The sequence below is a fragment of the Rhamphochromis longiceps genome, linkage group LG6 (assembly GCF_057381845.1).
Source record: "Rhamphochromis longiceps isolate RC_006_pf linkage group LG6, R_longiceps_female_GT1.1, whole genome shotgun sequence".
Lineage (NCBI taxonomy): Eukaryota > Metazoa > Chordata > Actinopteri > Cichliformes > Cichlidae > Rhamphochromis > Rhamphochromis longiceps.
Genome location: NC_140562.1, coordinates 14,783,643 through 14,795,851, shown reverse-complemented (window position 1 = coordinate 14,795,851; position 12,209 = coordinate 14,783,643). Strand labels below are relative to the sequence as shown.

The following is a 12,209-nucleotide window of genomic DNA, read 5'->3' as shown; positions in this document are numbered from 1 at the left end:
ATCTGCCGGTGGTACATACCGTGCAGGGGCCTGTCCTTCCATGATGGTTCCTCGTCTCCCTCCTCTTTCTTGGGTTTCTGCTGCCTGAGGTATTCACTGAGCACTCGGTCAGTTGGGGCCATCTTCCCAATGTATTCTTGGATGTTCCTTGTCTCATCCTGGACTGTGGTGCTGACACTCACCAGTCCCCGGCCCCCTTCCTTCCGCTTAGCGTACAGCCTCAGGGTGCTGGACTTGGGGTGAAACCCTCCATGCATGGTAAGGAGCTTTCTTGTCTTTATGTCAGTGGCTTCTATCTCCTCCTTTGGCCAGCCTATTACCCCAGCAGGGTACCTGATCACGGGCAGGGCGTACGTGTTGATGGCCCGGATCTTGTTCTTACCATTCAGCTGACTCCTCAGGACTTGCCTGACCCTCTGCAGGTACTTGGTGGTTGCAGCCTTTCTAGCGGCCTCTTCATGGTTCCCATTTGCCTGCGGGATCCCCAGGTACTTGTAACTGTCCTCTATGTCTGCAATGTTGCCTTCTGGTAGTTCAATCCCCTCAGTTCTGACTACCTTCCCTCTCTTTGATACCATCCGACTACACTTCTCCAGTCCGAACGACATTCCAATGTCATTGCAGTATAGCCTGGTAGTGTGGATCAGTGAATATTATATATATATATATATATATATATATATATATATATATATATATATATAAATAATTTTACTGTTTTACTTCAGTAACAACTGTAAAGTGGAGAGACAAAAATTAGCATTTTTAGGCCTACTGTGAAACAGTAACTACAAAGTGGTCTGCAGAGCTTTGATTTATTTCTGTTTGTAGAAATTTATCAAGTCAAAATGTAGCAGTCCAAGAGCTTTAAAAGTTATATAAAAAGGTAGGTTTTCAGTTCTTTGACTTAAACCCAGCTGCATGTGGAATCCATAGCAACGGAGGGTGAAGACTAAACATTTATGTGTATTCAGCCGAGCTAATCATCGCTGTAGAGGTCGGCAAATACAAGAGAATGAAGTAACACGTGTTAGACGAAGGAGATGAAGCACATGTGAAAACGTTTTTTCTTTTTTTAATTCAGTGTAAAGGCTACATACTTTCACAGCTGGAGGATGTAGAGACAAACTTTTAAAAAACACTGCAAAATATCCATTGTTCATTTTGTGTTTATATTATTGTCTTTTGACGATACCACATTAAGCCCCTGCATATGTAAAAGAGCCACAGATCTGAAATCCCTGGACCCAGAACACAACTGTAACAGAATCCATATTTATTAAAGAACTCAATACTGACACATGACAGACATGCATTTCCTGTTTCACAGTCACACAGGAGGAAGCAGGTAAAACTGAGCCTGAATGTCTTCTTTGGGGTTCATAAAGTGGTTGAAGCTGAGGAAACAACACACAGTCTGTAATTAAAGAAAACTAAATAAAATGAAATGAAACACAAACAAACTGGAAACAACTTCACACAGAGAAACAAAATGAAGCATGCTACTAAGAGTCAAACCCTACAAAAAGCTACAGCAAAGAGTAGTAACTGATTTATTTTAAAGTGTATTTAACACATTCATCAGTTATTTTGTCCTGCTTTCAGCCACAGAGTGGGGGGAAAGTGTTTACAGATGTAAACACTTTTTTTATCAGCTTTGCTACATGTCTTTGTTTTTTCTTGAATCTTTTAATTGATACACAAACAAGCAGATCCGAAATGCAGTAACACAATTATATAATTATACTCACACACTTTAAGTGTAAGGAAAGGAAATCTTAGTTGGAAGATAAATACATATTAAAAACATCTCAAGGTGCTTCGGGAGTTCTGATGTCAGAAAAGCAGAAGAGTTTTTCAAATGCAGACTTGAAACCAGCAACACGTCAGCTTACGCTGGATTGCACCTCAGTGGTTTAACAACAGCACGAGGCAGCGAAATAAGATGACAGCAGAGCATCTGACACGTGAATCGGGTCCAGTCGGGGATGTGCTGAACCCACCTGAACACCCTTACATCAAATGCTTAGATTTGAAATACAATATTCTGATGCACACAAAAGTGTAAAAGAACTGTAAAATCCTCTGAATGAATAATAGATTGTTTTATTTTTGCCACAGATTTTGTTGTACTTGAGTTTCTTAACGGCACAGCTAAAGCAACAATAATTACTAAAGCCTTGGACTGTTTGGGTTTTACAATAAACAGAGCAACAGCTCCTGCCTTTGCTGCTCATTATTTGTGTGTGTGCGTGCATCCCACTGGCCTGTTGACTGAACTGAGTATTTTAGAATTCAGTGACTGATTGAAAGTGGTTGCAGCAATTAAGTGCTAACCAGAGCATAAACACGGGTGCACAGGTCACCGCGTGGGAGACAAACTGTGTCCAAAGCAGTCACTCCAAAGTGAGCACAACACATCCATGTCATATCTCTTTGCAATAAGGGGCTCAAGTCAGCTGGTTGCCAACTGGTTGTATTCTTGTTATGTACCTAAATAAAAGCAAGGTAGCAGAGTTAATGTCATTCTGTAGTTAAATCGCAGCCCTGCAGCCATGCGTCAGTATTTGTGGAGGAACTTTCTGTTTCCTATTTGTGAGACTCTGACGTTCAGCACTTTCTGTGAATTTCTGACCGCAACATATTTGTGATTTCTCATAGCGAATCTCTGCATTATCACAAATGATCACAAACAGATTGTATGTACCCCCTCGAGTTGCAGACTGACGCCTCTTATTGCCGTTTTATCGCGTTTTGATGCATCAAGCTTGGAATACAGATCACAACAACTCACTGACGAGTAGTTAGACTAGATCTTCAAAAGGCAACAAGATCTCAAGGTCACAATACTTTTAGTTGCACTGCTGTGTCCAGCCACCGTTTACCATAGTGTGACTCCAGTGTCAGTGCTTGGTGTTTCTTTGGAATACCAACCAGGTATAAAGGAACTGGAAGTAACGGATTCCATGTGCAATGTAAGACTTTCAACTCTTTTTTTAAATAATGTAAGACATTTTTCTTTGCCTGAATCACAGTTGCTACTTTTTTTAATCACAGCAAATTGTTAAAAAAACAACAACAAAAAAACCTACGCACACAAAGTAGGATTTTCAAAAATACAAACTTGCTTGGTGTTACTTCATGAAGTGTCCAAACGTGAAAGCATCTCCATCTTCTGGTTGAGTTTTTCTTCCTCCCTGGCTTCACTATCACTCTCTCTTCTTTCAATTGTTAATTTCACACCCAGCACAGAGTACAAATCCGAGTTTGTGAAGTTTTCAGTGGCCGGTCAAAGACATCCAGTCAGGAAAGTTGTCGATCTCTCCCGTTTCGCTCAGATGTTGGTCTCCGTGCATCAGTGTGAGCTTGTAGCGCAGGCGGACTTTACGCTGAGGGAAAAAATAAGGGACATCTTAAGAAATTGGCTGAATTTCTCCAAAGAAAGAAATAAAGAACAAATATTTTAAATATTATCAGCATTATCTTTTGTGTTGTGTTGTAATATAAAACAAAGTATGGTGTTTATCTACAGCTTTACTCTCTTAACCATTCCTGCCATGTACAGGAAATGTGTAAAGCATCTTACTGAGGATCCGACAATTTATAGCAAGAGCAAAACAACCCTGCTCTGTGGAAATATACAACAAAAACAAGTATAAACAAACAAACTCACATGCAGAGACATTGACAACTTTAATCAAGGTAGACAGGTAGTAACAGTTACATGCATATAACTCACCCTCTGAGGATTAGCTAACAGGAGGACCTGGGAGACAGCAGGTGGAGGCAGGACAGGGTTGTATGGAGGTAGGCGTGTCCCTGAGGCAGGCTGAAGTTTCACTAACATCGTCTGTGTGACAGTGATTAAAGTAAGAAAGAGCTGTGTGCCCAACTCAGATAGGAAGCAGGCAGACACTTGAAGTGGTTTCAAACAGAAAAACACTGACAGGGACTGCCCCACAAATTTGAACTGTCAACCCGACTCCAGCAGGGGGCGCCAGATACATTTTGTTGTGATTTGATAGTCTGAGCCTTACAATTAACTGCACAGAGCTTGGTGTAACAGCTGTCACAGGCCAATGACCTAGCTTCCTCTCCATCTAAACATATACAAAGTTGTAATATTTTTAGACCCACAATGAAGCTACAGTTTAATATTCCCTTTTACACAGACAAAGCCTTCGTGTCATCAAATAGACACACACAGAGGTGTTACCAATCCCACCTGTGTGTGAGGTGAAGGCCAAGTGCGTAACATAATTCATTCCATCAGTAACACCCGTGTCTACCTACTTCTTAAGAAAAAACATCTGCAAGTGAGAAAAATGTGTACTGGCATTTATACAGCACTTTCCTAGACTTATTGACCAGTCACTATTTAAAATTCAGAAATTCTAGCACTAATTTCAACATTTTATTTCATTTTTTAAGCAAAACTGTGAAAAAAGTACATCATTTGAACCAGCCTGCTTTCTTTGTTGTATCTTTTTTGTTTCAAGATTAAAGAGGTTTGAAGTCGACACGTCCTAAAGATATTTTCAAAAGTTTTTCTGATTCAAAAGTGCATCCGTCCACATTTTAAAAACATCACCCTGCAGTCTGAGTTTGTTACCTTTGGAACAGCAGCTTGAAACAGGAAGTCTCTCACATCGAGCGCAGATGTGTTCACTGCAGACATGACGACCACGGCGACACCTGGATGACCTGGCGGAGGGTCTCTAGCGAAATGAAGAGATACGTGGAAACCGGCCCGGTTGTATAACGTGATCGGCTCCAGCTGACCTAACATACACGTGAAAATAACAATTAAACAAAGTATCTGCTGATACTGAGGAACGACTTCCTCACAGCTGCAAAACTCGCGGCAAACACTGGACGATTCGCTTCAGACGACTTACTGGATTTGATGCTTTCCATTGGAACAAAGATGTTGTTCAGGAGGTGTGGGGGGCATGAGTCCTCTAGTTTCACTGGAGAACCTGAGCCTTCATTTGATGGTTTGTCCGACCATTTGAACTGCTGACTTTGAGGGTGAGACCTAACGGGACAAAAGACAGATTTTTAAAAACAAAAGGTTGTTTACTTGTTTACAACTCTGACTAAGTGCATGCAAAAGCTAGAAATTTCTTTGCTATCTTACCAAATGTCTGTCCCGTTAGTTGTCGCACTGCTGCCCCCACATCCACGGGCTCTCAGTAAAAGCCCCCCTCCTCCGTTCTGCTCAGCATTAAAAATGTCTCCATTTAACTAAAAGTAAAAGAACATGTTAAATCGCATATTCCAAATAAAATGCATGTTTAAATCTTCCATTCAAGCCTCACCTGCATCAGTTCCTCAGAATAGGACTTGGAATTCTCCTGAGTCCTTTGCTTTGAGACCAGATCTAATCACACAACAGGACGTCATTACATTATGAAGCGTATTTGTCAGTGTTACAGACAATAACGGCGAAATAAGAACAAAAGCAGGCCCACCTAATTCGTTTAAGTCCTGGTCGTCTTCTGAGCTGAAAGCTTTTTCCAGATAAGAGGTGAAGACTGGTGACGAAGATTCGAATACAGGCAGGGAATCGGCTTTCCTGTGAGTCTGCGGAGAGTCCAGTGCTGACAGATCAATGAGGTGGTAGCTCTTAACCTCTCTGTGACTCGTAGGAGCTGGACCAATGAGAGAAAAGAGGTTCGCAAACAAGATTTTTCCACGAGGACTAAAAGGTGAACAAAATGAAGCCTACCCGTATTACTTGTCACTTCTTCACTTTTACTTCGTGCTCTTTCTCCGTTACACTCTGCTCCCACCACCCGGACTTTGTAAGCGTTCACTACGAGAGTCAAGTCATCGTTAGCTGCCAGGATCTGCGCCAGAGCAGCGTCGTCTTCCATCGTGTCGCTGGCTAGTCGAAAGAGGCTGGGCCTCAGCCGGTCGCAGCGCTCATACAGCGTCTGCAAAGGTTTAAAAATAAAAATAAAAATTTAATGTTTTCTTTTTTTTCTTTTTTTAAATGGATCATTTAAAAAAAGAAAGCTTGGTTTTGACCTTTGTACAAAAGGTCCTATTTTTTTGAGGTGTATTTCTCGTTCAAGTAAATCAACTGTCAGACACTGTGCCTCAAGTTTCCACCAGCAGAACATCGTTTCCCAGCATTGTGATAGTGGGAAAATTGGCTCTACCAGCTCAACATCACAGCTTGAGTGAAGTTTTTAAAACCGATCAGTTGTATCCAAGGAGATAAACTAAGAGTGGAAAAAAGCGACTTCATCACAGACACAGATTTTACTAAATAAAGATCACAAGACTTCAATCAGCAAACATCCTGTCCACAAGGACAGGAGCTACTAACAAATGTAACTGCTGAGGGTCATTAAAGCATGAGTTCAGCTTCCAGTGCTTCAGGTTACTCAAAACACTAATGACCAAAACAGGGATAGAAAGATCTGTAATGATAAATGAAGCTCAAAGACATATCGATGTATCCCAGCTCCATCGAGCTGATTAAAAAAGGTTAAATGTGTAAAATTGCAGAAACAGTGTATCCATGTGTCCAAAGGGTATGCAGTGTATCCTGTGCATGCATTCATCAGAAAACATAAAGCATTAACACTCGTGACAATACGGTTAAAAGGTCGAAACTTTTCAACCCATTTCACATTTCCTAACCCGTCCATTGAGTCTGGATTCCAGTCTTGGCTGGGCCGATTCTGGCACTCAGGCCTCATGTTTGACACCCCCGCCTTAGGGTAAGGCAGTGTGTTGCAGGGCTAACACAGAGAGGCAGACAATCTTTCGCACTCACGTTCATACCTACGGGCAGTTTAAAATCACCAATTAACAAAACATGATTAACTAATTTTCAACATATTTTCAGAAATTCCCAATTATAAGTTAGATTTTTGATTTAAAATAAATATTCAAGACTAAATTTATAAGTTTTTTTTTTCATTTTACAAATTATTTAGATTATTTTATAACATAGAGCAAAGGTAAAATAACGCAATATCTAACGCATCAAAATAATTGATTTTATGTAGAAGAGTGTTATGGAATCATTACAAATAAATGTAGGATAAAGTCTGGTATTACTTATGCTAAAGAAAAAAACGCTCAGTGTGAAAGATCGAACCGATTGCCTCCGTTTTAACACTGGGTAGTGTTTGCTAATAATATTGTTTATGGAAGCATGTGTAACGTAAAACGCCTCAGTCCCAGCACAGAGCCCTGTGGAACTCCATGAATGACTTTGGCATGTGAGGAAGACTCAATGTTTATATGAACAAAATGGAATCTATTGGATAGATACGATTCAAACCACCACAGTGCATTTCATTTAATACCAAAAGTGAATTCTAGTCCTTGCAATCAAATGTTGTGCTCAAACACACCCAACGCTGCACAAAAAAAAAAGAAAAAAAGAAAGAAAACAGTTCTGCAGTTGCAAAGCAAATAAAGACACAACAGTCACAGGACTTCCCAAGCGGAGTGTGTATTTCATGTAGTAACATACCTTCATGTCGTCGCTGGGCTGTAATGAAGTTCCAGTGATAGCGTGCTGTTCCAGCAGCTCTCTGAGCTGCTTAGTGTTGCTCTCCACGTCCTGCAGAGTAGACTCACGCTTTGACACTTTCTCAGCCTTCTCTTGCTCCTTAATGTAGCACATACACAGGGAAAAAAAGGTCAATATTAAATTGATATAAAAGCACGATCATCATCTTTGATCACCACAGCACTCCTCACCTCTTTGATGGTGCTTTTAATGAGCCTGTTGGCAGTTTCCAGGTCTTCAGGACGGCCACTTTTCAATAATCTGGCCAACAGCTATAAGCACAGAAAAAAATGTAAGCAGGATGAAACCAGTCGCACACCTCAGTAGACAAACACACATGCTCACCTTCGCTTTCTCCTCCTGGTCAAAAACAGACTCTGTGGTTCTCTGTGGTGGAGGAGCCATTATAACCGTGTCCGGCAGTTTGGGATCTTTCTCCACAATACCTAGGATCAGAAAAAGAAACCCACTCAAAGAAAAAATCAAAACACGTCCTCTCATCGAGACTTGAACACAACAGAACAACTAAGAAATGATTAAACTGTTACGTATCACGTGCTCAGTGTTAAATGAAGGGATTCTCAGGTAGAGCTTCTGAGCACAGACTTCATGTTTTGTATCTGCATTGTTCCTCACCTTGTTTCTTGAGCATGCTGTAAGCTTCCTGAATCTTAGGTTCATCTTTAAGCCAGAGCGTCCAGCCGTAGAGGACCTCCGTCACCCTGTCTTTGACTTTCTGTGGAGTCCACGAGCCAAAATACTGCTCGGAAAGATGGATCACATGTCAGTGTTACTGCAGAAAAAGCTGCTCATTAGAAATTTCCAGAATATCCTGGTCCCACAGTCTAGAACGTGGACCTTTGGATGTTGGACTAATTTTAAATCTATACGCTGTCAGATTCTTAGATTAGATTGGAGCAGATTTACTAACGTGCTGCACAGTTGGGAACACGGAGACTTTTGTGACTCTATCCCTGCAGTAACTGTCTAAACATATTAATTGAAGTACATTTTTCATTCTTATAATATGAATCTCTATATGCCTTTTTTTTTATTGAACTTTCGACTGAGCCTTGTGATATATGGAGGCTATTTTTTTTCCACGTTCACAAAAGTTCACTGCAGTTCATTTGAACTCTTAAATAATTTACTTCGTGGAAGTCTGACTACCAAATGTAGAGGTTTTCAGACTGTTCTCACAGCTTTAAAAACTACCACTGACATTTTTGTGTCTGATAAGCAGTACCTTTGGTGTTAAGACTTTGATGAGCTCATTGAGAAAGCGAAACTTGGCAGCCTCGCTGTGGAACCGCTTGCCGCAGTTGTTCATACAAGCCTCGAGAATCTGGAAAACACCAAAAAAACAACAAGAAAAAAAACTCAATCCTAACCACTAGAAACTGAAGAACATTTACGCAGCACAGCACAGAGAGAAGAGATTTTCATCTTTGATATTTGTGGTTAACCACATTTAAAATGTCACATGTCCTGAGGCACATGGTCCTCGAGAAGCTTCTCCAAGTCGCATCTCATAGCGAAACACTGGCTACAAGCTGTGCGTGCCCTCACAGCAGCTTCAAACTTGGATTAAGTGCCTCATGTCGCTTCGTCCACGTGATAAATATTAGTCACGGATATTATTCACCCCACCCCCACACACAGAGTTACAACAAACACATTTGTTTTTCTGTGATGGCCTCTGTCGACAAAAATACTGTGACAAATGCCGAGTATGACCGTTGAGAAGGAGAAATAAATCAATACAGAATTATAGTACTTGTCCGTGTTAAAAAAATCTGATTCAAATTCAGACGTCTGCAGATAAAAGCACCACAAAACAAGAGAGATAAATACATGCCGTGACATTAGTCTGGTTACTCACTGTGAGAGCCTGCAGAGCCACTTTCTCCTGTGGGGACTGGATTTTATGTGCGAGAAGACGAACGGCTACCTGCGGCCTGAAAGGCAGAAAAATCTCAAATCATCTGAGTGAACTGCGAGCAAACATGTCGTGCAAACAGCTGAAGACGTAGTGTTTGCACAGCTTCCACACAGCGCTCTGCCCGCCTCAGCAGAAATCCACTGAAATGCTTCAAATAAAACAGGACTCTGCCTTTACGTGAAAGTACCTTTACACTTTATGCTGCATCATATCGGGAAGAGTGAAGGGGAAAAGGTGTCACAGACTTCCCTCTTGATCTTGCGCAATGGTGTAACTGACAAACTGTGATGGCAACATGGATGTGAAGCAACTATTTCCCAAATGTCTGAGTTGTGTTGAAGTCATTTTTAGAACCAAGTGGCTTTGCTTACAAAACTTTAGTTTATACTAACTACAATAAAGAGGGAAAGTATACAAGTTTTACAGGTGCTTAAATTATAGGTAAGACTGAAGAAAGCAACACTCTGCTCACCCGTTAGTCTCCTGGTTGACAAGCTCGTAGAAACCCTGAATACAGTCCCATCTGTCCTCCTGATTATTTGGGTCCGTGGCCTGATCTGGACAAAAAAATCAGACCACAGAAAGAGTGAAACACAGAAGAAGAAGAAAAAATGATTTTCTGTGGAAGTGAAAATTAAAGATCTGCACAAAAAGGGGAAACAAAGCCTATGTTGCACCAAGTGTGCTTCTAATGTGTGGAGGCTAGCTAGCACACATATTTGTGCACTATCCCCACCATATAAGATGAAACTGTTTTATTTTCCTTTAAGTACTCTATTTAATAATTTTCTAGATCCAATTTTTTTTTGATGAAATACATAACCAGGGGTAGGGGAGTTTTTTTTTTTTTCATTTACAGAAAAGCCTGAAACCACATTAAAAAAAAATCACTTCTTTATATTTTGCTGTCATGGAACTAGACTTCGTATTATTTTTAAAGTGGTGTTGAGCAATAGTTCTCCAGGCCTTCTGAAGGTCTTTCAAAGTTTGGACATTGGCTACTTCTTTACTGATTTTCAGTCCAGTTCCTATACCTGACCTTTGCGTATGTGGGAAGCCACTTAACACTAACCTATGAATCATTCATGCACAAAAGGCACCATTCTTACAAATTCCATTCATAGATTCAGCTAAAGCCAATCACTTAGGACCACTTTTAAAAAGTTACAAGCAAGAAGGGCTACTTGGAAGCAAAATATAAAGAAATGAGGGTTAGCTCAAGGTTTTTGCACAGTACAGTGAATACAAGAAATATACAGAGGAGCTTATCCAATAAGGCGACGAGGCTTTAACGCACATTTTAATTGAGATTCTGGATGTCTACAAGCCTGAAAGTCGACTGGTTTTAAAATGTTCTGTGTTTTTATTGAAACACCTGTAGTGACTCTGATATATGTCCTCCACACAATGATACTAAGACTAAACCTAACATTGAGCCAATTAAAAACTAAACTAAACAAAAAGTCAAAAAGAAATAAAGATAAAACCCATCATAAAAATAAAAACTATACAGTACAATATGACCATGCTATGAACTGACTGCTTCAGCACTACCTCTCTCCTGTCTGGGTGTCTACTTGTGTTATTTATTTTAAGTAATGCTCTGAATACAGTATGAGATGCATTATGGGCTGAATTATTGCAGTAAAACCTATAAAAACCTGCTCTGTACTTCATCACAGGTCTAAAGTCAATACCAGCTACTTATTTGGTCACACGCCTGCTTTTATTACATAAAAAACCTGTGACAGCGCGCGCACTTCTGCAGGTGACACGCGAACACCGCTTCTCTCTCTCGCTCTCTTTGAGGCACACGCACGAGCGAACAACTTCCTGTTCCAGCTGAGAGTTTCTAGAGAATACCAAAACGTAGTTTAAGTTAAATAAATAAAACAGGGCGTTGTTTCGCGCATAAAAAGTGTGTGCGGTGATGGAGTCAAACTGAAGTCACGAGCCGACCGTTGACGGGACGTTAGCACGGACCGTCTCGCCAATGAGAAGTACGCTAGCTCTGCAGACTCGCAGCTGAACGCCAACAACAACACAAACTTTTTCTGTTCCTTGTTCACTTACTGAGCCATGACTCGAAAGTTTCCTGGCTGTCACCGCTCGCCATCGCCGTCCGTCTCCTGCCGGTCCAGAGCCGCTTAGCTGCTGACTGTTTCTCTCTGGCGGAGAAGCGGAGGTGTCAAACTGCCGTCTGTGTACGCTGACATGTGACACTCACGCCCCTGACACACCAACCACGTTACACCCCCTCACTGCCTGCATCAGCACGCGCTCACACACATATCTGCTTATCTTCAACTCTGTCGTGTTTGTCAGTGCAGCGGCGGAAAGAAGGGACTCAAAAACACACTTCAGGCACATGCACACTTCTTCACATTTCACACGGAAAGCTTTTACTTCGTTAGATCACCCAAACTTCTTTCCACTTACAGAAGAATTCATTAGGAATCGATATTTTTATATTGTTTATATTGTTTGGAGTACTTTTAGTACTTTCATAGCGCATTTCTTATGATGCTTAATTCATAATGTATTAAGTTCAAACGTCCTTCACCTCTTCTTGTAAAAATATTTATTCTAAATATAATCTGACTCAAATAAAAAAAAAAAAAAAAAAACAAAAACGTGCTTTGATAATTCAACTAAGAGTCCATTATCTGCGATGCAGTTCTCAGAATTGTCTCCAACAGTCTGCCCAGTTAGGATCCATAAACCATTGTG

At 40.8% G+C, this 12,209-nt stretch overlaps 1 protein-coding gene across 1 annotated transcript; it reads right to left on the bottom strand.

Annotated features, from left to right (window-relative positions):
• Positions 1 to 1,000: 1,000 nt before the first annotated feature.
• LOC146667689 (ADP-ribosylation factor-binding protein GGA1-like) lies at positions 1,001 to 11,742 on the bottom strand. The gene is made up of 16 exons (XM_085409345.1): positions 11,553 to 11,742; positions 9,952 to 10,036; positions 9,420 to 9,495; positions 8,784 to 8,882; positions 8,174 to 8,297; positions 7,883 to 7,983; positions 7,729 to 7,809; positions 7,499 to 7,636; positions 5,732 to 5,939; positions 5,475 to 5,654; positions 5,322 to 5,383; positions 5,141 to 5,247; positions 4,899 to 5,038; positions 4,613 to 4,782; positions 3,740 to 3,850; positions 1,001 to 3,389 (listed from the first exon to the last, which is right to left on the bottom strand). The coding sequence occupies exons 1-16, from the start codon at positions 11,593 to 11,595 to the stop codon at positions 3,279 to 3,281; spliced, it is 1,836 nt and encodes a 611-aa protein (XP_085265471.1). The 5' UTR covers positions 11,596 to 11,742; the 3' UTR covers positions 1,001 to 3,278.
• Positions 11,743 to 12,209: the final 467 nt, after the last annotated feature.